The sequence below is a fragment of the Rhamphochromis longiceps genome, linkage group LG1 (genome assembly GCF_057381845.1).
Source record: "Rhamphochromis longiceps isolate RC_006_pf linkage group LG1, R_longiceps_female_GT1.1, whole genome shotgun sequence".
Lineage (NCBI taxonomy): Eukaryota > Metazoa > Chordata > Actinopteri > Cichliformes > Cichlidae > Rhamphochromis > Rhamphochromis longiceps.
The window spans coordinates 4,820,058-4,848,013 of record NC_140557.1 but is presented as its reverse complement, the minus strand read 5'-3'; the positions used below and the strand labels follow the sequence as shown (position 1 = coordinate 4,848,013).

The following is a 27,956-nucleotide window of genomic DNA, read 5'->3' as shown; positions in this document are numbered from 1 at the left end:
ATTCCATTTCCACTTAACAGCCAAGGTTTATAAAGGGATTCACCCGCCCACATGCAAACAGACACCGGCACACATACGCAGTAACTCCCACTTGCAGCCACTTCGAGTAATACTCATATGTCACTGTGACTTTGGGATCAAATTTTATTGCTCTTAATCTAGACAGATCTCTTTTCTCTCGCCTCCAAACCCTCTTACAAGGTTTTGGGTTTGTATGTGTGACATGAAAAATAACACACAACATCCAAGATGCTTCATCAAAGGCCCTGAAGAGTCTTGATGGATGCAGCAACCATGGAAAGGAGAGGGGAAATTACAATTTCTCATTTAGCCTTGGAGGCTTATTTCTGTGAGCTTCTGAAGACCAGATACTTCTCTTTGTTTTTTTTTAAATATAGAGACATAATCAAATACTTTAAATACATTGCTGATCCTATGCTGATGTGCAGTCTCCCCTTCAGGGCCCTCTTGTGGTGCACCTCTGAAAATAAGCTTATTTATAAGTTCAGTAAACAAGATCTGATCTACGTACTTTCTTGGGTGTTTGGCCGCTAATTTATTCTTTACATCACTGTCCTGTCAGTCGTAATACTGACATCATTACTCTGGTCTGATCATCCTTTTCTTTGAGCCAATCAACCTCTGCTCTGAGTGGTTTAAATCGGTGCTCCTCATCAGTCTCGCTTTCAGACTCCCATTCATGCAACCCTTCTCCTCACCATCACCCCTCACCAAAGTCACTCAGAGCTCCATCCAACTCTCAATCTTCATCTTCAGCTCTACCAGCGACTACACTCTAGGCGTCCTATCCTAAATCATATTATCACTGGGATTCATTTTGCCATGACTGATCATCGGAATCAGTTTCTCTTCTCACCAAAATTCTTCCAAATTATCTCTCCTTGCTGACTTTTTTTTTACTGCCGCTTTTTAAGAAAGCTCCTTGCAAGTCCCATAACTGCAGTTACACAGCAATGTTAAATTTGTGCAAATTAAGCAATAACGTTAGTATGACTGAAGCCATGCAACATTTACTTTCATATTTCAAACAGTTTCATAGTTGCACTCTGCCAGTACATGAAGGATGCAACAAAATTCCCTGAACTTTTCATATTTGATTGATTTTATATGGTGTGACCCAGCTTGTTCTGTGGCTATGACCTAGAGACCTAATCGCAGTCTTACATGTAAGATTCCAGTTTGTCTAAATGTGGCCTGTCAGGTTAGAAGTGAAACATGAAGAGCATGCTCATTTTCTTTCATCAAAATAAGGTCATGCATTGGAATTTGCACCCAGTCAACTCTGAGTTTTGGCTTTAACAACCCGAGGGAGACCACTGAAACTGTATTGTGTTCCACTGTGCATTGAAAAGGCTAGACCATTTCAAAATAATCTTGTGCTAGTATTCAGAAAAGGACCTCCACAGAGCAATCTAAACATTATAGGAGCAGTAGGGGTGGACCACAAGTGCACAAGGATCTCAAAGGGAAGATCAGTAAATCAATCAATAAGAGTTTTGTATTCATTATCAGACCTTTTGGATCAATCTTGTATTTCACTGTCCTTTTTCCCCGTTTCAAGCCATTATAAGTACAGTCTTTAAATGCCTCTCTGGAGAACAGTTTTTATTGCTAGTACCCAAACTGGTTTCAAATGGTCTAGATTCTCTGGAAATTACACAGCACACAACAGATGTTAATAACTTTATTTCATTTATATCAGCCTAACGGTTTACAATTCATCCTCCTTGAGCTGCATTAAGTGATTTTCCATTTTCACCCCTGCTGCTCCTCCACATTAAAGTTCAACTGTGGAGCAATGGGATGTTTCTAATTGTGAAAGGCTCAAAATAAAGACAAGGTAGCTGAGGTTAGCACTGATGACAGAGTCAGTTTCAAGTGGACTTGAGTATGAGTGCCATAGTGAGAGAAGTTTACAGGCTGGTAACACTGTGCTGCACATTATACATCTGTGCTGTGTATCTTGCACACCTATCAATGATCAACATTGAGACTGTTTCTTTGCCAGTTAGACTGAATTAGAATTATAAATTTAATTCATGCCCAGCCTTCTGACTTTATCTCTTCTTCATTCATCCAAGCTCCACCCACCAGTCCTTTCCATTAACAGCAAGTTCAGCTAACACTTGTGCGTGTGTGATGTACTATGGCAGTGTGACTGCGTAAATGGGAAACTGTGAGGATGGAGCTGTGTTTGGAACTGGGTGTGGAAATGTGACTGTGTGTGCCAAGGGACTGGTCCTCGACAGGAAGACGTGCATGCACACACACATGTGCGCACACACACACGCAGACTCTATGGACGAGCTGGGAACATAAATGGTAGACAGGATGCAGATGGGCTCAGAGCCAGCTGGCTGGCAGAGAAACTGGTCTGTGTGTGTGTATTTAAGTGTGTATTTGTTTGACAAGGAGATAAAGACTGGGTGAAAGCTCTTTAACATCAATACAAAAACTGCAAACTTGCTATACTATAAAACACGTTCACTTTCTATTGTCTTAACCTTCACCTGTAACATTTCCGGAACGACACTAATCTGGATGTGGATATTGACTATGAGGCCTCATTCAGCTATTCATGGCAGCAGCTGTTTTGGCATTAGCCACATAAATCCAGTGACATTCCCTCCATCTAAAAACAGCTCGCCCACAAAGCCTAGCCGATAGATCACCGTGGCAGCCGCTGATGGGAATCAGCAGCAAGAGGTCTTTTTGCCTTTATAAATACACATACATGAAGCATTTCCTCTTTGGAAGTGTGTATGATTTATGGCTTTACAACACTGACTTAAAGTAGGTTTAATGTGACTTTTATGATCATGAGAAAAACACATTTTAATGTTAAATTGAAACATTTATTTGTTCTTGAGATCACTGAGGGGTAACAAGAAGCAAGAAACAGTAAGTGAAGAGGTGATAAAGTCTATCCGAGGATTAGAGCATTTCTTTTCAGGGCTCTGTAGGTGAAAAAAATAGCAACGAGAATCATTTTTAATTTTGAAAGAGGACCACCAAACCATAAAATACAATGATGTGTACCATTGGCATCAACAGTAATAAACTTAAGGAAGATTAATAGAGGAGTCCAGAAAGCTGAAGAAAATGCATACCGATTAATTAGACTGACATGAAATTTGTCTCATTAACCATTTTCCTAGAAATATTAAATCAGTATTATCTATGTGAAGTGTATTCTATGAGTCATTCAAAGTTCATTCAAAGTATGTTCATGCCCAAAAAATCTGGATCGTTCTATTCATACTGCACTGTACCAAAATACTGTTCTTGATATGTAATGTCTTGAGAAGTCATGAGAATATCTGGTCTTTAATTGTTAAATCCTTACATCCTTATGAATCTCTGTCTCGCTCCCACAGCATGTCTTTATCCTGTCTTCCTTCTCTCCCCACAACCGGTCGCAGCAGATGGCCCCGCCCCTCCCTGAGCCTGGTTCTGCTGAAGGTTTCTTCCTTATAAAAGGGAGTTTTTTCTTCCCACTGTCGTCAAAGTGTTTGCTCATAGGGGGCCCTATGATGGTTGAGGTTTTCTCTGTATGTATTATTGTAGGGTCTACCTTAAAATATAAAGCGCCTCGAGGCAACTGTTGTTGTGATTTGGCGCTATATAAATAAAACTGACTTGAATTAAAAGATTAAAGTTTGTTGTTCTTTTTAGAGAGTCTAGAGAGCAGTATACACTTTTGAAAAGTATAATAATACAAATAAATTCAGCTGTCATACACTTTGAGTGACCACAATATCCAGTTCATACTTGACTAAAGATTAAAGGAGAAAGCAGAACTGTGTCCATCTGATTTCAGTGTAATAGCAGTTTTTCTGTGCCTTGGGGAAAAACATTTACCATGGAGATAAATACGAAAACATTTTCTAAACACTGAAAATCCCCTCTGACTACAGTTAAATTAATCATTAAGAAGTGGGAAAAAATGGCACAGCTGTAAATTTTACTTGAGCTGACGCAAAGCCTGTGTGAACATGCAAAAGGAACTTGTGTGGGAGCTCAGCAAAAGACTAATGGATAATCGAGGGATGGCAACAGCTGCCTATTGTGGTTTTATAAGCAAACAGACCACCCTATGATTGGATTAAGCTACTCTGGAATGACTTATCAAAGAGCATGTCAGTGTCCTGGAGTGGCCTGCAAATCCTGTGCATCCACACAGGAATATGTGCGCGCATCCGTGCACAAACCAATTCAGATAAAACTTTCTGAACTGCAAAAGAGGTAAAGAGAGAATGGAATCAGTGTTTCTTTTCCTGGAGATCAAAACTAAATAAACATAAACACTCACATATTCGTGCGCACACACATAAACACACATGCACACTGACTCTCTGACAGGGAGACCTCTTCGTTCACAGTGCCACTGGCCAAAAAGGAAGAAGGAAGTGGAGAAAGGAAGCACAGAGTGGTTGATGACAATACCTTCAACATCCTACTGCTCTGCTGAACAGCAACGTCCAACTAGGGTGGAAATCCATTCATCCAGCCACTGTTTGTGTGAAAGATTTATAGACTGAAGTTACAACATGAAAAACCTACTGGTAGTTTATTATTGTGAATAAACTAGGTAGTTCGACTTCGACTCAATGTTTAGTATGAGGAAAGAATTTTAATACAGCGTGCCGCTTTGCATCAGGTATTAGCATGCAGACAGCACGATCACTGTAATTAGGAGGGGTTCAAAATATATTAAATTCCCCTCTAAATGTACCCAAGATGACATGAATATTTGATCACCCACACATCCTCTGGCTCCTGTCAGAGATAAAGTTGGCCATAAGGAGCATATAACTCATCAAACAGCACAAATGGAAATAAGATCATCAGGACTCTTGGAAAGCTTAGACAGATATCTGTGAGATCAGTGAGATGTTTAATATAAAGTTTTCACAAGTACAAAAAATATTACAAAAAGACATTTTTCTTCTTAGACAAACAAAGAATACTTGATTTTGTCAAAAATTTCATCTATGATCTATGCTTTCTTCTGGTATCACCACAAAAATCCAGTAAATATGAACAGATGTTTAAAACATTCATGTTTTTTTCCTTTTTTTGCCTGTCCCGTTTGGCTCTTTAGCCATCAGAATTGTTGTCTGAAGGCCAAGAAAGATGCCAAGCAGATTTACTTTACCAAGTGGATCATCATGGCCTTGCCATATTGGTGCCTTTGATTGACCTTTATTATAATTATGTATTTATTTTTATTTTATTTTCAGTTGTTGCAGACGGGACAGACATGACTGGGGGATAGGACAGGGAGAAAGAATGAAAGAAAGAGAGGAAGAGAAAGAAAAATAGAGGGGAGAAGAGATGGTGAGAAAGGGGGGAAGAAAAAAAAAGAAAAACAAACAAAACACCTGGATCAGCTGTATGGAGATGAGAAAAAAAAAAGAGAAAAGAAACAAAAAAGAGCAACATAATAAATACAACACCATCACAATAAACTAGCTAACAGTAGATAACAGTAGATATTAAATATTACATGTTATTGTGCAGCACGCAAGATCGACAGTGCACAATGTGCTTTGAGGTAGCAGCCAAGAAAGGTGTAGTTTGTGTCTGTGAACACCTGTGTGGATCAGCACGCTTGTATTCAAAAGGTTTCTCCATGTAACGATCTGCTAGGGAGTGTGGGGAGCCATAGCCCCGTCCCCCAGGGCATGAAGCAGGTATGGAGGAGATCCAGGCCCCAGACATCCAGAGGCCCCAGAATATGAGGACTCAAGGAGGACCACCAGGGGGGCAACCATGCCACCCTCCTGGGAAAATGAGGAGAGCCGCAAACGAGAGGTCACCCAGCAGCCACGGAGCAGAGACCAGATGGGGTTGCAGTGATGTGCCCGCGGGCTCTGCCGACAGCCAGCTGTGCCAGAGAGGACAGGGCCTCAGGCCCAGAGGCCAGAGGCCTGAGGGCACCCCACCCCCCGGAAGGGGCCCAGCCGGGCCACAGGCACCAGACCCCGCCAAGCGGCCACCAGGAGTGAGCTGGTACATACATGAGCGCCCAGCCTCAGACACCAAGAACCACCAACACACCAACGTCTGAGGGCATCAGCCACTGGCAGGGAGTGTGGTGAGGGGAGAAAGGCCTCCATACTTCGGAGAGCCTGAGATGTTCCCAGAGAGGTGGAGTCTAAGAACAAACATTCATGTTTTCAAAAGGATAATCTTTTTTAATTTTTTACTTGCTTGTGTTTGGACAGCGTGGTGGTGTGGTGGTCAGCACTGTTGCCTCACAACAAGGAGGTCTGGATTTCAGTTCTAACATCAGGCTGGGGCCTTTCTGTGTGGCATTTTCTCCAGCTGCCTCTTGGAGTCTATGGGCAATAAATTAATAGGTTTGAATGTGAGTTCGAACTGTTGTCTGTCTCTAAGTGTTAGCCCTGTGATACGTGACCTGTCAGGGTGTACCCTGCCTCTCGCCCAATGACAGCTGAGAAAGGCTACAGCCACCCACAACCCTGATAAGGATGAGTGGAAGAGGATGGATGGATAGTTTGTGGTCTATCCTTCTATACTACCCCCATGGCACAATGACTAAATCTGAAAAATTCAGGTCCCATGTATTAGCATGCATAATACGAAGAACAAGATAAAGCTGCTCATATGGTGGCTCTGTTAAATGCGGTTGCAGGTTTGTAGGTATATTCTCATGTAAACAGCACTTGTAGATCCTACTGGCTTACTTTTAATGCAACTTAAGGTCTGCAGCATGTCTCTAGGGCTGTTAGAGAAGCTAGAATTATCTTCAGTTTAATATGCATGAGTCCTCTGAAGTAACATCAGTACACAGTATCATGTTTACCAGCATCAGTGATCTGTGGTGCTTCATATTTTGGAAAGAGATTCCAAAAAGGAATAAAGCTGAAGAAAAAAAATTCTAATGATCATCTACCTTTTTCTTGAAAGCTTTCTTGTTCTATAAAAGAGGCAGTTTGTACTTTATATTGGTAGTGATTACCAGGCAGAGTAATTGCCAGAAAACTAAATTTCCCCATCATTGCATCATTTTGCTTTGGCTTTTGTATATTCACTTTTTGCAGAGAACTGTTAGTTAAATTTATTTCTTATCACAAAGAAGCTTGAATATGGAATGAATCATATGTAGTCACATTTTCAGAATTTGCAGATGAGCCATACAGCTGTCTGGCAATAAAGTCACCGATTATCAGTAACTCAAAAGATGCTGAGATGGCAGAAAACAAACAAACAAACCATTAGCTGATAAGGACGCCACTCTTTTGACCACGAGGTATCCTTGAGAGTGAAGGGGAGTAGAGGTGACCTAATCATGAATGTGTGATGGTGGGTTCACAGAATTACAAGAACTCAGGAGGAATGATGAAGCATGAGCCTGTAGCTTTTGCAGTAGTCAAAGGAGGCAGGGTTGGGAAGGTCAAATTAAGGGAGGGGATGCGAGCATGTGTTAAGAATTGTCCTGCAGGGTGAAGGTGAAGAAAGAAATGGAAGTAAGGGAGAAGGGATGAGATGGGATGACATGTATGCAGATAGTCTGAACCAAGTGAGAGTTGTAGGGTGTGTGTGTGAGGGGGGCATGTGTGGGGTGAGAGCCCAGCGTGGTTTTATAGTCCCTACAGACCTGTATTCGTGGCTGTATGAGTACAATCCATAGCTGCACTGTTCATAAAATGCAACATGTGTTAGCCCTTTATTTCTGGCTTAGATTCTGGCACAGTGTCTCTGGCTCAGTATCCACACTGGAATTGACACGCAAAGGTCAAAGCTAATAAAGTGGCAAGGAAGAGTGAGGCTCAGCATTAAGATGGGTAGCAGAATATACTGAGTACGGGGAACAGCGTGGTTAATGTGAAACAAAGCTAAAAAACGCAGCTTGACTGCCAACAACAGGCAAGATTGAACGGTTATGAGGCACACGTGTGACCAAAACTGCTGACTTCACACCACGCATTGTGTTCTGTCCAACCTCTGGTTCTACTTGAGACAATTTAAAAGACAACCGATTGAATTGCTGTCATCATGTATAATCTATACAGTGTGGTGTTTTAATGGTGTAAGCCTGTGTGATTGAAGGTAATGGAAGAGTGATTGCATTTGAGATTTATTAAAGAGAAGGCTATTAGGAGCTGTGTGAGGTGCTGCGGCAGACCCAATTATCATTAGATCCAGTTCAGACCAGTCAGCTAATTGGTGAGGGAAAAGTGAAAGGCTCATTCAGCATCTCTTTGTGAGTTCTGCTTTACAAGTTTGGAGCTGTAAGGATTGGTAAGCATTTGGTCTTTACTGATCATTTTTTATTTCCAGCAAGACTTTTCTTCAAACAAGGAAGATGAAAAAAGTTGATTAAATGATGATACTCAGATTGAATTATACATCTGATTTTGGTAAGTGCAGGTAGTTACTTTTCCTTTTTAAGGATCTTTTTTCTTTTAATATAAAAATTAAAAGCATTCTCAAAACAAATTTGCAATGCCATGTACCAAAGCAGGGCGACATTACAGGCTTAAGAACACTGTTGGCTCTTTAGTTTCACATTTTCTCCATGCTATAAAACATCAGAAAATTGTTTTGTAGGTGATATCAGTAGCTATGAAGTGCATATTTAAGAGCTTTTCATGGAGTTGCCGTTTCAAGACTTCAAAACTATCACAAATTTATGGTTTCCAACAAGAAAAGAACAGTGGCTTACAGGTTTCCTTCAGTATTTAGACTAGTAGGCTACAGAATATTTAGAATTTCTATTTTTAAGATCACTTTTAAGCATAAATGGTAAATGGGCTGGTTCTTACAGTATATAGTGCTTTTCAGCTTGAGCACTCTATGCAACATGCCTCATTCACTCATATTCAGTTTAATTTTTCGATTTCAATTTTATTTATACAGCACCAAATCACAAAGACCAGTCACCTCAAGTTGCCTTGTATTGTAAGGTAGACCCTAGAATAATACATACAAACCCAACAATCAAATGACCCCCATGAGCACTTTGGCGACAGTGAGAGCAAGTAACCTCCGGCAGAACCAGGGTCAGGGAGGGGCGGGGCCATGCTGTTGGGGTGAGAGAAGGAAGACAGGATAAAAGACATGCTGTGGAAGAGAGACAGAGATTAATAACAAGTATGATTCAGTGCAGCAAGGTCTATTAACACATAGTTATGCCGCAATAGGTGTAGGCTGCTGGGGGATTCCCATGATGCATTTAATATTTCTTCTTCAGTCACTTGTCTCACTCAGTAAGGGAGAATTCAGGGTCACCTGGTCCAGCCCTAACTATATGCTTTAGCAAAACAGAACGTTTTAAGCCTTAAAAGTAGAGATAGTGTCTGTCTCCCGAATCCAAACTGAAAGCAGGTTCCATAGAAGAGGAGCCTGAAAGGCTCTGCTCTCTCACACTCCAGGCTTATTTGTTGTTCCTAGAGTATTTAAAAGTAGAATGGGAGGCAAAGTGATATCATTAAGATAAGATGGGGACTAATTATTTAAGACCTTGTATGTGAGGAGCAGGGTTTTGAATTCAGTTCTGGATCTAACAGGAAGCCAATGAGGGGAAGCCAATACAGGAGAAATATGCTCTCTCTTTCTAGTCCCTGTCAGGACTCTTGCTGCAGCATTTTGGATTAACTGAAGGCTTTTTAGGGAGTTTTTAGGACTCCATGAAAAGGGGAGTCCTAATAATGAATTACAGTTGTCCAGCCTAGAAGTAATAAATGCATGAACTAGATTTTCACTCTGAGACAGGATATTTTTAATTTTAGAGATGTTGCGCAAATGGAGAAAGCAGTCTTACATATTTGTTTAATATGTGTATTGAAGGACATATCCTGGTCAAAAATGACTGCAAGGTTCTTCACAGTGTTACTGGAGGCCAAGGTAATGCCATCCTGAGTAAGAATCTGATTAAATACCATATTTTTAAGATTCACATTCATTCAAACACTTTTTTCTACTCCTAGGTGCTTTCTATCTAGCATCATCAAAGAGCAACTTGGGGTTGAGAATCTTGCCGGAGGACACTTTGGTGACTGTCGGAGCCAGGAATTAAATCTCCACCCTTCTGATTGGCAGATGACCTGAACTACAGCCACCCAAAAACTACAAATGTTTAGAGAGTGAGCCTATTGTTCCCGTTAACCATTTTAAAATATATAAAAACAGTTCAAAAGATTTAGAACTATTATATATATATATAAAAAAAAGCAAAGGTGTTGCGTGTTGCTGCAGAAGTGTTCTGAGAGAATTAGCCCATGCTGCACCGCTGCACCTATGCAGCTCCACTGTCTACACCACATTGAAAAAAAAATTAAAAAGAGTGCCACAATTACTAAGCATGCTGTGTTGTGCATTGTGATTGCAGGTCCCTGTGTAATTAGGGACCTGCATCACAGTTTGACCCTGAAATTACTTTCAGCGGGTGTCGTTGTCACCAGATGCCATGCCAGCTAATGTTCCAAATTCTGGAGTTGGGTGAGGTCTCGTCAGGCAGGGGAAATCTGGTCAGAGGCTGTCCTTGGTGTTGAGGCTCTGCTCAGTTTGGCAGTGTCAACCTTCACACTGGTGCCAACAAATATTCCTTGCCCTACTCCCTACCCTCTAGACAACTGGCTGTCACTCGTGCAGTTCTGCCACACCCTCATATGCATGTGTGTACTTTTCCAACGCAACCAAACATGTCCAAGAAATACCCTCCTTGTGGAAACTATCCACCTGTTTCTTGTGAATGTGCCATTATGCTCAAAAACTTGTTCATGAGCTTCCTTGTTTGTGCTTATGTTGTGTACGTCTGTGAGTTCAGTGGAAAATAAACTGCTTATTCGGTGCTTCAGTTGTGTTTTCAGGGGTAATCACAAATGTTGCTGATCTCTCAGCATCGTTTATTATCTGGTAAACAGTGAGAGTGTAACTACAGCCACAGCAGCTTCCCTCCAGCTTTGTCAGGCTCAATTTGGCTCAGTGCTGGCAGTGTAGAACTCAAGCTGTTCTCAAGTGTTGTCTGTCTGTCAACTCACAGGAGAAGCAGAGGGAAGTCAGACTCTTGACTCCAAACACTCCAAACACTTGAAACATGTAAAATATGAGCAATTTGTTGCCCAGTCTGCTGGTGTTGCCACTCATGTGTGACGAGTGTTAGCTCCATCCTTCACAAGCCTTGTTAATATGAGCTGTAGCATCTACAACCAATCTTTTTTCTTTCTTTCTTCTTTTTTTTAAACCACATCAGCTATGGATTTGTGGTGCAGCTTGAGAATTCCTTTTAATCCATCTAATTCTTTCTCTGCACCTAATCCTTTTTTAATTCAACACCCTCAGTAACTTACAAGGAGACAAATCTAAAATGTAGGCATAGGATTTTGTCAGCTTACTTTGGCAAACTCCTTTTTCTCAATTTAAGACCCATTTCACTTTGTCTGGAAGACCACAGCAGAGAAAGCCTTAAGAGTTTAGGTGGGACGTGTTGTCTGGCTACAGGCTAAAGACGCAGATGCATTTGGAGCAGAGCCATAAAGTTAATCTAAGAATGAAGATATCTGACTAAAGCTCTGACGTGAAAAGCAGTCACCACATCTTTTCTTACTCTGTTAAACACTGTCAGCATTAACTATTCCCTGACATTTACCATCGCACAACTTTTGAGACTTTTTGTTTAGTCTGATAGTCAGTCTGGTTGTCTCATCAGTTATCATTAGCTAAGAGAGACTGGACTTGAGGTCAGAGGTCAGAGGGGGAAAAGGGTGTAAGGAAGGAAGATTACTGGAAGAATGTGGAAAAAAAGGTGTCAGAGAGTTGAAGGGTTCAGAGATGTTGAGTTGCTGAAAATGAACAAAACTACAAAGCTATGTAAGCAGTTGTGTGGCTTTCCTTTTGGAGCAACGATGCGGTGAAGGTACTTTAGGAAATGTCAAAGGATCACAAAAGTCAGAAACTGCATTTCAGAACAATGATGAGCTACAAAAGATTCAGTTTTGACCAAAGTGGTGAATAACCTGACAAAGCTGCTGCCTGTGATGATAAAAAAAAGGGAAGATTTGAGTGGCTTTTTTTTTTGGCTAAGCTGTTGAAGAAGAAAAAGAGTCTTGCAATAAATGTAACCATCAAACCCGAAGTACAAGAAATCAACATTATGACGGCCAGAATTGCTCCTCTGCCACCGACCACGGGCAGCCGGTCTATCTAGCCTCACGCACCGCAATGTGATTATTAGGCCCTGCTGCAGTCTGGAATGCTCTTTAGTGGTCTGCTGTACTTTATGGTATATGTGAATTATCATTGCCTACAGTTTGCTGACAAATCATGTACTTTCCTACCTCTCCGGTGCCCCTTTCATTGCTCACTTACGACTCTTACCCACAACTCTCTTAGCCCTCAAACTTATAATAAAAACTAATTTGGTCTCTTGGGAAATCACGCCAACTTTAGCTGAGGAGTGGCACCAGCTCCAAGTATCCCATTGTGCATTACGCATGATTCATTTTTCTGTTTTGTCTTTCCTTCTTATTCTCTCTGCCACTCACTCCATATCCTGATTTTTTTTTTTTTTTGCCCCATAACCCCCACCTGCCCCTCACTACAGATGAATGTGCTGCAAACCAGGGCTTCAACAATGTGTTTACTGTGAACACTGGACATTCATTGGATGGGTGCATGAACTCCACTGGCAAATTCAATAGTCTGGCTTTTAGTGTCGTCACAAAAAAAGATGGGGTCTTTCTTCAGATTTCCATCTCATTCACACAGAGCTATTTGTCAACTTGGTTATGGGTGAATCCGGTCATTGCACAGTGAAGCCCCTTTCAAGCTCCAGCAATACTTCTTTGCCTTCAGGGGTAATTTGAGAACCAGTTACGATAAAAAAGCAGTCGAAGGTCATTTGGTTCTGTGTGATGCAATGTAATGAATCAGACCCATAATGCATTAGCTTTGCACAAAGGCAAGATGAATCAATGGGTATTCCATTATCATAACTGATTTACATTCATAATATGTATTATTACACTCAAAGGGGATCTACTGATGGTAAAGCGGCCTATTGTGCTTACGTGGCACAATAGGCCGCCAGTTCTGATGGATTACTAGATACTTGAGAACAAGCTATCAACAACAAATGGCTTGTCCTCACCTATTATGAGGGGCCCAAAAAAGGTGTTTAGACTGTGGCTTGAAGGTAGAGTTTCCATCTAACACCTTCATTAGAGGAGAATGCATCCTCAAATACCCCAACAGCCACGCTGAGGAAATCCAGTGTTAATGTAGAAGATGCCCTCTTTGTGGCTTCCTGCCAAAGATGCAACATTTTCACGAGCGCTTTACGGACTGAGCTCAGGTTTCTGGAAACAGTCAGAACAAACTTATGGCAAATCCCATTCAGTCGCTGCTCTGAGCTCTGCTGAAGGAAGCATATTTAGTGAAATCGGTTAACTGAATTTTTTAGCAATAAGATAAGGCACGCTCTAGGTTTTCCATCTTGGGATGAATCAACTCACAATTCAGTTTTTTGATCCAACACACGTAGCTAAATGTAGATTTTCAGTTTGGGATGTTGTTCAGCATATTTCTTGAATCCTTTTGACAACTATTGTCAAATGGAGGTCCTTTAGTTCTTATTTTGTCTCCATAATGTTTTTTTTTTTTACTTATGCACATCTCTTGTAACATAATAGTGGTGCTAAAGCACAATTTTAATTTATTGAAAGACAAAGAACGCCCATATCTAGGATAGGTTCAACAATTTCTGTTTTGAGCATTGTTTAATTTGGTCCAAAGTCAGGTCCAAGAAGCTTGAGTTAATAAAAAGAAATTCAAGTTTATAAATCTAGTGCAACCCTGTATTAATTTCTCCTCAGCTGACCAGCCACAGAGATTAGCTGTCACCTGCTGCCCTCTAGTGTTAGACACCGCAACGTACAACAAATGGGATCAACTTTGATTGTCCACTTTTTAGTTCCTTCACAACTGATATATGTAGAATTGTCTTGATATTTGATTATGATGCAAGTTTCTGAATAATTAATTTATAAACCAAGTGAATAAAATGTATTCATTGATTGATGGGCCGCACGGTGGCGCAGTGGCACTGTTGCCTGAGTTAGACTCCACCATCTGGCTGGGGTGTTTCTAGGTGGAGTTTCTATGTTCTCTTCGTGATGCGTGGATACTCAGCTTCCTCCCACAGTCTACAGAAATGCAATTAGTGCGGTTAGGTCAGATATATGATTCTAAGTTGCTCATAGGTGGAAATGTGAGCGCAAACGGTTTTCTGTCTTTATGTGTTAATTGGAAGAGGATGGACATTAATAGACTGATATTTTTAACATTTTAATTCTTTAAGTTTAATTCTTTATAGACTTAAAAAAAACAGAAAGTGCATTTTATTGTTGTTCAGCTGTGTCATTTCCATGATCCTTAATGAGTCTTAAAATGAGTCAAGGCCAGTATATGTGAGCATGCTGAAAAAAAATAAACCCCCCAAAAACATTCACCAACAAGATAAACCATTACACAACCTGGCTCGTGTAACAAAATTCTCCTGCTGGTTAGAAATGAGAATCTTGCAAATGCTAATGAACAATGTGACACCATAAAACAACCTTCATATAAAAAAGGCTTGTTTTCAGTGAACCTGTGAATAGAGCCAGCTATTAAGTCATTCAGAGCTATACGTCATCTTAAAAACTTATGAAAGAAATTCCCAGGAGATAAATTGTAATCAAAACTTACTTTTGATAAATGACTGTCATATCAATCACCCATACACAAACCACAGCATTGTGTAGTTGGAGAAAAAAAAAGGAATTACAGAACTAGCTGTATATGCTCCTGATTTTGGTGTGAGCTGGTCAGGCTGTGTTTGGTCCTTCTGGTAAAAAAAGGTGTTTGAAATCGTCAGAGCTTAAAGAAAATAGATTTGCATCAAACTGTCTTTAGTGAGGCGAAAGTTACAGCAATACATCTACTCTGCCTGCATACACACATGTAATACAGGCACCATGTATAAAAATACAGCACATGTGCAGAGTGTTCAATGATGTATTCCCGATGTGTAAAAATTCATGTTTATCATGCTAACCTAATAGCATTTCAAAATTTCTGTATTTATTTATCTTTTCCCCGCTCACCCTTCCTTCCTCCCATTATTCCCCCAACCCTTCCACGCTCTAAAACACTCCAGGAATGAGCCGGGAAGGCACGGCATCGGTGTACCGTTTCCAGTCTTTGCCATACTTGCTGCTGCAGCGGTGTTCATCGCGAACACAGCGGTGGACCAGCAAGATAGTCATGTAAACAATGTAGAAATATGGAAGTATGTGGCCGAAACCACACGAGGCACAATAGGCCAGAGAGCCCATCAGGTCACCGGTGTAGTTGAAGTGCCGGGCCACGCCCCAGAAGCCTGAGGTCAGGAGCTTGCTGCGGTGCATGCCGCCATCGGCGGAGCGATATGTGCACTCAATCCATGTTGGTTTGCGGCCCCAGATGGAGCAGGAGCCCTCTGTGCGGCGGAACAGATCCTTCTGGTGGTTGGTGGAGCGAAAGATGTAATACCCAACGAGGCCGAGCAGCAAGACGGCGAGGGCGTGGGCATCGGAGAGCTGAACTGGGTGGTACACCAGGTACAGACCCTGAAGAGAAACAAACGCATTCATTCTTAATGGAAGCCATCTGATTATCAAGGTAAGAGTATGAGAAAAGTAACACTGATGAAGTTTGATCTTGTGTGTTTTTGAGTGTTACCATCTATATATTTGTTACCTGCAGTGTGTAGAGGTATGGCAGCCAAACACAGTCTCCCCAGCCCAGATACCATCCAAAGTGGTCATGACAGATATCGATGGTCTTCAGGTACCACGCCTCATTCCAGAAGAAGTCCAGTACATAAATAGCCTATCAGAAGCAGAGGCTTTTTACTCAAATTGCAGCTTTAGACTTCAGTTGCTTCGATTTTCATCCAACAAAGGTTTTCTTTAAAGTCGCCCAAAACTAAAATAGCCTCAGTGAGCCAAAAGCTTCGGCTTCAAAGTCATATATGCTCAGTTTCAGGCAGGCTTCGTACTATTCCTAATACGGTCATCTCAGACACACAGCACTAAGTGTGAGCACAGAAGCACCGCCCACCTCTTGTTCAAACTCTGTTTATAAGGGAGAGTGACCTTTAAGAGAGAGGAACTAAATCAAAATCAGGCTGAGGATGAACTGAGAGGTAAAGTAAAGAGAGCTCAAGAATAAAAATGTCTTTCAGCATTATGGGTCCGCTTTAATGAAACATGTTGGAAATATATCATGCACATCTACACACAACCTTGACGTGAACATGAAGGATGCAATGCTCTGTTGTATTTTAAGTTTCACAGCATACGGTGGGTTAGATAAACTTGTTGTACTAGGATATAAACCCGGATATTGACAAAAAGTTTGAGATAGTAGAAACATTTAATTAAATTCTGAAAAAATAGAAATGTAAAAGAAAGAATTAATATTTACAGATCTAGTTTATTTCTATGTCAGCAATCGAAGGTAAGTTAAACCTGACCTTCTGTCATTGAACACAGTCTGTACCAAAGATCTGCTGAGTTGCATTCTACCACTGAAACAGGTGACACTATCTAATCTACTCATCAGAGGCTTGCTCAGGTTAATCAGTCCGCAGCCATAGTTCACCTGTTATAATATGACTGGGCTTTAGAGCTGCCAACAGAAGACTGCTGACCAAGGAGCACTGTGAAAGTAGGACACATCAGGGCTTTTCCTGCTTACAGGAATTCATGAGCATCTTGAGGAGGTTTTATCCAAAGCTCGATGAAAACATTTTTTTCCCCTTGGTTCATTATGATGTCAGTGAGTGCAAATACCTACAATATGGCCTTCTCAGACATACAACTAGTTAAAGCTTCTTTGAATAGAGGCAGCAAATCTGGAGCTAAAAAACACTCATTTCAGGGCTGCAACAAGACTAAATAAGAATGATTTTGAACCGTAAACCTTGCAAAGCCACTCTAGCAGTGCAAGTATAAAAATATCCTCTTAAATCATTCAACTTTCACCTGAAATTGCGAAAGAAGATTCATTTAATTTAAACCTCGTCTTACCTGCAGTACATTCACCAGGATCATGGAGTTGGTGATGTAACCGTAGAGTTCTTGTTGCTTGGCCATGTAGGACAGATTGATTAGAGTCCAGGCTACGATGCCGGGCCGGCCGTTGAAGAATAACTTGAAGTCAAACCACTTGCCTATGCGGGGGTTGAACTCAATACCCATCATGTAGTTATAGAAGATGTTCCCTGTGAACTTGCTGTATAGTCAGAAACAGAGATGGAAGAAAACATGTTCAAAAAGTTGCTTTAAATTTCTGCTCCTCCTACCTCAGTGACACGTGTGCATCAGTACTCACCAGTCCTCAGCGTTGGTGGGGAAAAGATGCGCTTTTATGAAAGCAAACGTGGACACAGCATAGCCCAGTATGTTAGTGCACCACAGCAGGGGGATCCAGTTGTCGAATATGATCGTGGGAGAAAACCAGTGGAAATAATGTGCGTTGGCAAACCACAGTGCATGAGTGATGAGCCAGCACTGCAGTCCATTGATCTCATACTTGTTAATCAGGCCTTGTGAACAGAGAAAAAAAAAGACAACTATTTCTACATACTGCTTTGATAATAAAAGCCAAAATCTATTAATCTTTTCACAGGCATGGGTATAAAACAGGTCCTCATAATTAAACAAGTGCTGTGGACTGATGAGTGGGTGTATGTGTGTGTTAATCTGTTAATCACCAGCTGGGGTTCGTGCTCCTTCCTGCACACCACCAACATAGCCAGGGATGAACTTGTGGGTAATATCAGGAAAACACATGTACAGGAACACCTAAAGGAAAACACAGAGCATTTGAATTAAAAGACAACAGACAGTTTCTTTGAGTTACACTGCCCTCAAACTCCCCTGCTTACCTGGAAGCTCACCCAGATGGCATAGATCTTAGCAGCTGACCATGAGAAGGAGGGTGCCCGGGCCCAAATGGAGAGCAGGGTGGCCTCTCCTTGGTACAGATCCAACACAGGCTGGGTGATGGAGCACTCATACTGATCACAGGCCATCACAAAGTAGAAGACAATGAAAGGGGCAAAGCAAAGGAGGCCGATTACACTGATGAGGGAAAACCAGTCCACCTCCCTGTGAACAGATCATACATGCACACAGATACAGTGTGAAGACTTCAAGCTGAAACATTATTCACCTGTTTCATATTTCTCTAAATGTGAAATGTGAGTGCAGTACTCTAAACCTAAATACTTTGAGCCTCTCTTAAATAAGGGTGATAGGACCCCCTAGAGGTACTTTACGGTACTGCATAGGAAACTGAAGTTTATTTTGTTTTGGGGTTTTTTAACCTATAAACTATGTATTATGAATAATTCCTAAAATTAAACATGTATTGGTTAAACAAAATAATTGCTAAGATAAAACTCCATTTTAGTACCAATCAGAATAAAACCTGACTGATGGAAAAGGCAAAAGATTACGAGGAAGAATTACAACAAAATAAATCCATCTATCCATTCTCTTCCGGTTATCCTTTGCAGGCTCGCGGGGGACGTGCTTCATGACTTGGTTCCATGAAGCTGGTTTGCACAATAACAGGAAACTAGAACAAAAGAGCACCAAAATGGAATGCAGCTGTTTTTTATTCTCTTGCATTACACATGTGAAGAGTACAACTTCTACCAAACATCACATGATTCAACAAAAAAGGGAATTATGCAGTTTTTTTTGTGGATTATCATTAAACTTTCATTTCTTAGTCAAGCATCATTTCTGCAAGGGAAACCATCTTAGCCATGTCAGCTCTGTGGCTTCGGTAATGACCGACTGTCAGTCTGAAATCGATCAAAAACTGTTTAACGGACTGGCTCGAAATTTTACACTGACCTTCGCTTGCCCAGGTGATCACTTTTGCTCCTTAGCAGCTCATCCTTCATCACCAGCAGGTAAATATCATTTGACTGGTCTTATTGTAGATATTTATGGTCTCCAGGTGACAAATCCTAAAGCTGCAGTTATTGTCTCTAAATAAATTGATGGATCGATTCTGCACTGATGTACCACAGAGATGACTGCAGAGACTCGCAGACCAGCCTGGTTGTTAAACTGGGAAACAACAAAATGTTCCGTACCAGCATACCTGACGACATATTTGCAGCAGGTGAACGTGAACTGTAATGAGTGCTGCTCTCCTTGTGTTTTCAGGGAAATAAAAAAAAAAAAAAATCATAGGATAGACTGACATTTATTTTGGGTTATACATAGTAATTAACAGCTTAATATTTCATCTAAAGTCATCATCAGCTCCAGTTTGTGACAATAATGTGTTTATGATCAAACACTTGTCAAAGTAACGACAGTCTCATTAGCCTCAGACATACATTCTGATTAATTTTTAATCTAACCACTTCCCCCTGGTGCATTACTCTCTGTTTACATATCTGTGTGTCTTCTCCCAGCTTTGTACCAAGGCTCATTTGTGTGCCATGAATATATGATGTGTTGATCAAACCGTTTATGATGCCATATCCCAATGACCCAGATAAGTCTGAAGATTGTGTTCTGAATTTCATGGACTTGTTTAACAAATTGTTCCAGGATGTTGCTGAAAAAGCGGTGTGTCAGTGTTTCCATTTATAGTTTGTGGAAGATTTCAGTTTTTTGGGTTTTTTTTTTATAGTCTTAATCTCAGTAGAAAATTTCTGGCGGTCCTCAAACTTTACTTTGTCATCAAAAGTTAAATGCAACAGCACTTTGGTCTTAAAACTCAAGACTAAACTTGAAATCACTTACTGATGTCAGTTAAAAACCAACCAAAATACCAAGTGGTATTTAAAGACTCTTTCATCATCCTGTACATGAATGTAGACATGCTTACATTATGATCATAATAGTGAGATAAGGGTTCGACTGCAGCTTGTTTCAGATAAATAAATAAATGCAATTGCATGTGTAGAGAGTGAGGAAATAGTAGCACCGTTTAATTGAAGCGTTTTTGTTTTTAAATTTTAGAGCTTAAGACAGTTCATTTTTAAGGTCTGTGTTCTCCTGGCTTAAAAAATGCATTTCATGGAGTAATTAAACTCTGTGTCAAGACTGCTCTGTGTATATTTAAGCCAAACACGTCTATGCATTTTAACATTATTTCTGACTATATGATAAACAAAGATTATATGTTTTTAATGTCCGAGTAGATTGTTTGCAGGAAAGACTCTCAACAACTTTTTTAGGACTTTCTGAGAAGTTTGTCAAAACTGCCAAGGAAAATTTAGGGTGTTTTTTCAGTGAATTCGACTCACCACGCTCTCCCCCACTGTGCTAGCTGCTCCTTCTGTTCAGATCTTTTCCCATTGGCACTGTGCTGCGGTCGTCTCCTGGTGGTCTCCATGGTCACTGCTCCACTCAACTCTGGTGAAGAATTGTGCTATTAGTTTACAATCTGTTATCTACAAATGTGCTGCACGTTGTGCACCACTGTGGTAAGTCGGTCAGATACTCAGTAACTTTCACTGAATGTACCAGCAGTAAGTAACAGCCTGTTATTAACCAAACAGATGTTACCTTCCAGTTCACATATTGACTCTTTTGTGTGTACTTGCTGAACAAACCCTCCAGAGTCACAGTCTCACTGCAAATCTAATCATGCAGCTTACTCCACAGGCTGCACGTTTCTAAACAGATAATGTGCTAATTGGAGGAATAAAGTGCAAATCCTTGGAGATGTGCGATAACAGACAGACCCAACTCGTTTAACAGGAAACCTGATGGCATGAAATCTTTTATTCTTCTTTGCATCGGTTTCATTTTCGCTTCTCTCTTTCACACACAGACACAGTCACGTCTCCTCCGTGTCATGCATTCATGCACTGTTGCTTTACAGTAAACGTAACTGTAACCCATCCTAAGCTAAAAAAGGTAAGTACTAAAACTTACTTTCCAGGAATTTGCATTACCTGCACAAACAGGGGGCGGATCCCCAGAATGTGACCCTGTGAACCGCCCCACAAACATGAGTAACACAAATGCACACCGTTCTGCAGCACTAAAGCTACAATAACAATAAAACTGGAAAACTTCAGTTTAAAACACTTAAGGCTTTCATGTATATAGTCCAAACAAGTAAAAACACGCTGTTTTTAGCAGCTTCCTGTAGAAAGCTAAATCTGACGGGGGAGGGGGAAACCCATCGTTGTATAACGTAAACAAAACCTTTAATTTCCGGATTATGTGTTGATAGTATGATTGTTCAGTACATACGTCTGTCTGTCTTGCAAGATCCACTTCCCATAATGCAAACTTAATCTACCGTGTCCATACAGAAATAACTGCGTCCTTTGTTCCATGTACAGTGGATTTTAAAAAGCACACTCACAATTTATTCACGGAATACCGTTAAACACACGCTACACAAATGCACCGTGACCCACTCACCTGTAGATAACCGTAACAAATGAGGGACAACCTTCTCTCCACTCCTTTCCTCTTGCCCAGGTGTTGGTTATAGAATAACAGCTGGAGAGAGCTCACCGTTCAGTTACAGACTCCGCCTATAGCGCCATTAAGTTGTCAGAGTCAGCCAATGCCAATCAAGAGAAGGCGGGCACGGGAAGAGATTCTGATTAGTGATTGGGTGATGCTGACTGGAGCCACAAGCGCCTGATAGCGTCACTTGTGGTTGAATGGTTCAGAAAGACTAGACAACAAACTTCCGACACACACATTCTCTGCCCTTTGACATTTGAGGATTAAAAAGTAAATGTTTTTTGGGTTTTTTTTTAAATGTTAATTACAATAATACTCAAGATATATGTAAGAAAATGACAGACAATTATTCAATTATTGTGTTGACATCGATACACGACAGATTTGGGTCTCTTTTCAAGTAAATAACTAATAATAACTTTTAAAAATGTTTTAAAAGTGTTTTTTTAAAACTAATTAAAAAATTAAAGAAGAAAATAAATATGGTCATTTCAATTCCCAAAAAAGGTTGAGAGGCTGTGCAAATTGGAAGTAAAAATGAAGTACAATGACAAGAGAAGATACCAAATGTTTAAGTGCAGGAATTTTATAATTTCATTAAAAAAAAAAACTTGGTCATTTTGAATCTGATGGTAGCAGCATGTGTCAACAAAGCTGGGAGACCTACTGAAAAACAACTGGAGGAACATTTTGCCACTAAATAAGACAACAGATCATTAACATAACCAGTATAAAAATAGCATCTCAGAGGAGTTTATTTTTTTCCTTTTTTAAAGAGTTTCTTAGTAGTACAGGTACAGGTTCATCAATTTTCAAAAATAAACAAAAAGAAAAAAAATTCAGAGAATTAGATAAATCAGTATTGGATGTCAGTGATCTTCAGACACCTGAGGCAGCATTAAAACAGGCAGAATTCTGTCATAAAAACATCCAGAAATCTTTTTCTGGGAAATCCGTTTTGACCAGGATATATCCTTCAATGCACATATTAGGCAAGGCAAGGCAAGGCAAGTTTATTTGTATAGCACAATTCAACAACAAGGTGATTCAAAGTGCTTTACAGAGACATTAGAAACAGGAACAAATAAAAAGCATGATTTAAAATTGAATAAAACAAGCAAATAAACTAACTAACTAATTAACAAACAAACAAACAAACAAACAAACAAACAACAGTATATAAAATCAAAACAGATAAAATCAGAACAGTAGATAAAATCAGTAGTTAAATGTAAGTTTTGAAATTTAAGCTTAAAGTGTGGATTTGGTGCTTTATTCAAATGCAGCTGAGAATAGGTGAGTCTTCAACCTGGATTTAAATAAACTGAGTGTTTCAGCTGATCTGAGGCTTTCTGGGAGTTTGTTCCAGATATAAGGAGCATAAAAGCTGAATGCAGCTTCTCCGTGTCTGGTTCTGACTCTGGGAACTGATAAAAGACCGGATCCAGATGACCTGAGGGATCTGGATGGTTCATACTGGGTCAGGAGGTCATTGATGTATTTTGGTCCTAAACCATTCAGAGCTTTATAGGCCAGCATCAGAACTTTAAAGTCTATCCTCTGACGGACAGGCAGCCAGTGTAAGGACCTCAGAGCTGGACTGATGTGGTCCACTTTTTTGGTCTTAGTGAGGACTCGAGCAGCAGAGTTCTGAATGAGCTGTAGTTGTCTGACTGATTTTTTAGGTAGACCTGTAAAGATGCTGTTACAGTAATCAAGCCTACTAAAGATGAATGCATGGACTAGTTTTTCCAGGTCCTGTTGAGACATCAGATCTTTTATCCTTGATATATTCTTGAGGTGATAGTAAGCTGACTTTGTTATTGTCTTAATGTGTTTTTCTAAGTTTAGGTCTGCATCCATCACTACACCCAAATTTCTCGCCTGGTTTGTGGTTTTTAGATGTATAGATTGAAGTTCTCTGGTGACCTGTAATCGTTTTTCTTTGGCGCCAAAGACTATTACCTCAGTTTTGTTTTTGTTTAGCTGGAGAAAATTGTGGCACAACCAGTCATTGATTTCCTCAATGCATTTACCAAGAGCCTGTACAGGGCCTCGGTCTCCTGGTGACATTGTGATATATATTTGTGTGTCATCTGCATAGCTGTGATAGTTTATTTTGTTGTTGTTTATAATCTGTGCCAGTGGGAGCATGTAGATGTTAAACAGAAGGGGTCCCAAGATGGAACCTTGGGGAACTCCACATGTGATACTTGTCTGCTCAGATGTGAAGTTACCTATTGATACAAAGTATTTCCTGTTTTCTACGTATGTTTTGAACCAGTTTAGTACAGTTCCTGAAAGACCTGTCCAGTTCTCCAGTCGTTTGAGTAATATGTTGTGGTCAACTGTATCAAATGCTGCACTGAGATCCAGTAAAACTAGGACTGACATTTTTCCACTGTCTGTATTCAGACATATGTCATTAAACACTTTGGTCAGAGCGGTTTCAGTGCTGTGGTTCTGTCTAAAACCTGACTGGAAGGCATCGTAGCAGTTATTCTGTTTTAAGAAGTAACTGAGCTGTTGAGAAACTGCTTTTTCAATGATCTTACTTAAAAACGGGAGATTTGAGATCGGCCTGTAGTTGTTCTTTTGTGTCTTGTCAAGATTGTCCTTTTTCAGTATAGGTTTGATTACAGCAGTTTTTAGTGATTCTGGAAACACACCTGATAATAAAGAAAAGTTGACGATCTGTAACAGGTCTGACTCTAAAGTCTTTGAGACCTTTTTGAAAAAACTTGTTGGCAGGACATCTAAACAGCAGGAGGAGGAGTTCAGTTGACCTAAGATGTCCTCCAGGTCTTTGCTGTTAATAGGTTGAAACTGTTTCATGGTGTTTAAACAGTTTTTTGGTGGACACAGTACATATCCTGGATCTGCTGTTGATGTACCAATTGCTTGTCTAATTTTTTGGATTTTTTCAGTGAAGAATTTGGCAAAGTCATTGCAGGCCATGGTCGAATGAAGTTCAGCTGCCACTGGCACAGGAGGGTTTGTTAGCCTGTCAACTGTAGAAAATAAGACCCGAGCATTATGGCTGTTTTTAGTGATGATGTCAGAGAAGTAGGACCTCCTTGCATTCCTCAGTTGTAAATTATAATTGTGAAGTTTCTCTTTATAAATGTCATAATGAACCTGGAGGTTTGTTTTTCTCCATCTGCGCTCAGCTTTCCTACACTCTCTTTTTTTCATTTTTCACCAGTGTGGAGTTTCTCCATGGAGACTTTTTCCTTCCAGAGATAACCTTCACCTTAATGGGAGCAATAGTGTCCATTACATTTAACATGTTAGCATTGAAGCTATTGACGAGCTCATTGACTGACCCTCTGGGCAGGTCAGGTGTTAATGGGAAGACCTGGTTAAAAATTGCACTACTGTCTTCAGTTATGCACCGTTTTGTGATCACTGTTGTTGATATATTTGTGTGGGCTGAGATTTTACTTTCAAAGAAAACACAGTAATGATCAGACAGGCCCACATCAGACACAGTAACCTTTGAAATGCTCAGGCCTTTGGAGATCAGTAGGTCAAGAGTGTGTCCTCTATTATGTGTGGCCTCTGTTACATGCTGAGTCAGCCCAAAGTTGCCCAGAGTGTTACTCAGGTCTTTAGTCCCTTTGTCCTGAGGGTTGTCCACATGAATGTTAAAATCCCCAGCAATAATTACACAGTCAAAATCAACACAGATCACAGACAGCAGTTCACTGAGGTCATTAAAAAAGTCTGTGCAGTATTTGGGAGGCCTGTAAACATTAAGAAACACAACTTTGGATGGGGCCTTCAGCTGTAAAGCCACATATTCAAAAGACTGAAAACTTCCAGGAGATAGCTGTTTACATTGAAATGATTCATTAAATAAGACAGCAACCCCTCCTCCTCTCCTGCTCGCCCTGACCTCACTGATAAAACTGTAGTTAGGAGGGGTCGTCTCGATGAGAACAGCTCCACTGTTACTTTGGTCCAACCAAGTTTCAGTTAAAAACATAAAATCAAGGCTGTGCTCAGTGATTAAATCATTAATTAAAAATGTTTTCCCAGCTAGAGATCTAATGTTTAATAAAGCCAACTTAAGTGTTTTAGAGGTATTACTTGTCCCCTCGTGTTTGGGAGCAGTCTGTGGCACACAAGGTATGTTTACTATGTTTAAAGATCTTTTAGAGTGCAGCTCTCTGTGTTTTGACCAGGCCACATGTCTCCTGTCACCTAAAAGTACAGAAATTTTAAAACCTTCTAGTAAACAGGGTCCCAGCTTCTCCTGGGAAAAGTCATCACTGCCATAATCCTCACAGCCCGGACCCTTCACACATCACGCATCAGACTGCGGAGACAGGGCATGAAGAGGAACTAAGGGGGGCGAGGCTGGGCAATGTGACTTCAATTGCTCTGTTGAGGGTGGGGCTCGATGGCGAACCTTTGGCCGCTCTGGTGGGGGGTTTATGGGGGACAAAAAGGGATTGGGACGGGGGGTAGATCTGAGCCCAGCATTGACCCGCTCCATCATCTCCTCAGTGAATTTCAGGTGTGGGGAGGAGGGAGAAAGGGAGGGGGAGGAGGGTGATGGCCTGTCAGGGGTTTGGGGGACTGGGGAAGGTCGTGGTCCCTTGTCCTGGTCGTTGGTGTTGTTGAGAGAGTTGGAGGCAAATAGGGACCCCTCTTCTTGCCTTAGATGTCTCTCCTTTCTGAGGCTCTTCCTCAGATGCCATGGATGTCTCTCCTTTCTGAGGCTCTTCCCGGGTGGGGGCAAATGGAGCTCCTCCTCAAGGTTTCTGCTGGGCTTTGTCTGTTCTTGGAGTACTGTTTGTTCCTCTTTATGAGATAACTCCTCGTTTATCTCAGCCTTGGCACCAAGCACGGATGGATGACGTATGGAATAAAACAAGTTGGAGGTGAACAGTTTCACCCCTGACTTGTTAAAATTAAATCCATTTGCTTTGAACAGATGCCTGCGTTCCCAAAAAATATTAAAGTTGTCGATAAAGTGCACTGAGTGGTCAGCACATGCTGATATAAGCCATTTATTCAGTGTAAACAACCTGCTGAATCTCTCGTCTCCTCCTCTGACCGGCGGTACAGGTCCACTGATGAATACAGCTGCATTCAGAGAGTTTACAGTATTTAATAATCCAGTAAAGTCCCGTTTCAGAACCTCCGACTGTTGTTTGGACACAACGTTTGACCCTGTATGCAGAACAATGTTTGTCACAGTTGGATATTCATCTGCAATTTGAAGAATTCTCTCCTTCAGGTTGTTGACCATATCCTTAGAAAAGCAGAGGACTTTAGTGTTCTTACCGCACATCCTTTGTACATCCTTTACGGCAGAGTCACCCACAATCAGAGTTTCAGGCCTAGCCTTTAGCTTTCCCTGTGGCCTTTCACTTTTCAACAGATTTTCAGACCTTATTTCGCTGCTTTTAGATGGATGGTTGTCCGATATAGATCCAGGGTCCTTTGATAGTGGAGCAAATCTGTTCTGCAGTTTCACATTCAGTTGTTTTGGAGGTTTGTTGTTAACCTTCCTATTCACGGTTGTCCAGTCCTGTTTCCTCCCGTATACAGGGGTAGAAGAGCTTCTCTGTCTCGTAGGAAGTGAAGGCCAGTCGGTTTCAGAGATTTCAGCTCGCTGTGCCCTGCCTGTGATACGTCCTCCCCCTTCCAGGAGACATGATTTATGTCTTGGTTTTGCACCAAGACAGTCTAAGGGGGGATTATCACTTGAGGATTTATAATAATGCACAGAGTCTACTTTCTTGGTCATGTTATCTGTGCTCCTTAGCTGTGTACTAGCTTGCTCATCGCCATTGTTTTGAATCAAAGGCAAGGTTGTTTCATTTCCACACAGTCCATTTACCTCCACGTTTACTTCTAAGCGATGAATTTTTGTCTCCAGTACTGCAATCTTCTGCAGGAGGCTGTGGTAGTCATCTGTGGAGAGGGAAGGCATCTTGTTGCTAGTTAGCCTAGCGGTTAGCACCTTTCCAGGCTATTGAGGCTGCTCGGTGCCCAGACGCTGTAATCAGGCTTCAGCTGTGTCTAGGCCACAGACACACGGAGCGCTGAGGATAAGGTAACCATAAAATGTTGCTGTTTCTGTTAAGAACACTCTAGTCCTAATGATCTACAAGTGTCCAGAAGTTATCGCAGGTAAGCTCACACGGAAAAAAGGGAAAAAATCAGCGTAAAAATCAATAAAAATCAATATAAGAAGCAAAGCATTCAAGAGCAAAGAGATTAAGCGTGAGCAAAGAGATGAAGCATATATTAAACAAATATGTAAGACTGCTTTCTTCCATTTGTGCAACATCTCTAAAATTAGAAATATCCTGTTTTAGAGTGACGCTGAAAAACTAGTTCATGCATTTATTACGTCTAGGCTGGACTACTGTAATTCATTATTATCAGGAAGTCCTAAAA

The 27,956-nt window shown here is 40.8% G+C and overlaps 1 protein-coding gene across 1 annotated transcript; it reads right to left on the bottom strand.

Annotated features, from left to right (window-relative positions):
• Nucleotides 1-14,324: 14,324 nt before the first annotated feature.
• On the bottom strand, nt 14,325-21,603 carry dhcr7 (7-dehydrocholesterol reductase). The gene is made up of 8 exons (XM_085410944.1): nt 21,489-21,603; nt 20,357-20,465; nt 17,966-18,188; nt 17,792-17,882; nt 17,410-17,623; nt 17,106-17,310; nt 15,772-15,903; nt 14,325-15,641 (listed from the first exon to the last, which is right to left on the bottom strand). Exons 2-8 carry the CDS (start codon nt 20,443-20,445, stop codon nt 15,177-15,179), a joined length of 1,419 nt encoding a protein of 472 aa, XP_085267070.1. The 5' UTR covers nt 20,446-20,465; nt 21,489-21,603; the 3' UTR covers nt 14,325-15,176.
• Between the last annotated feature and the right edge of the window lie 6,353 nt (nt 21,604-27,956).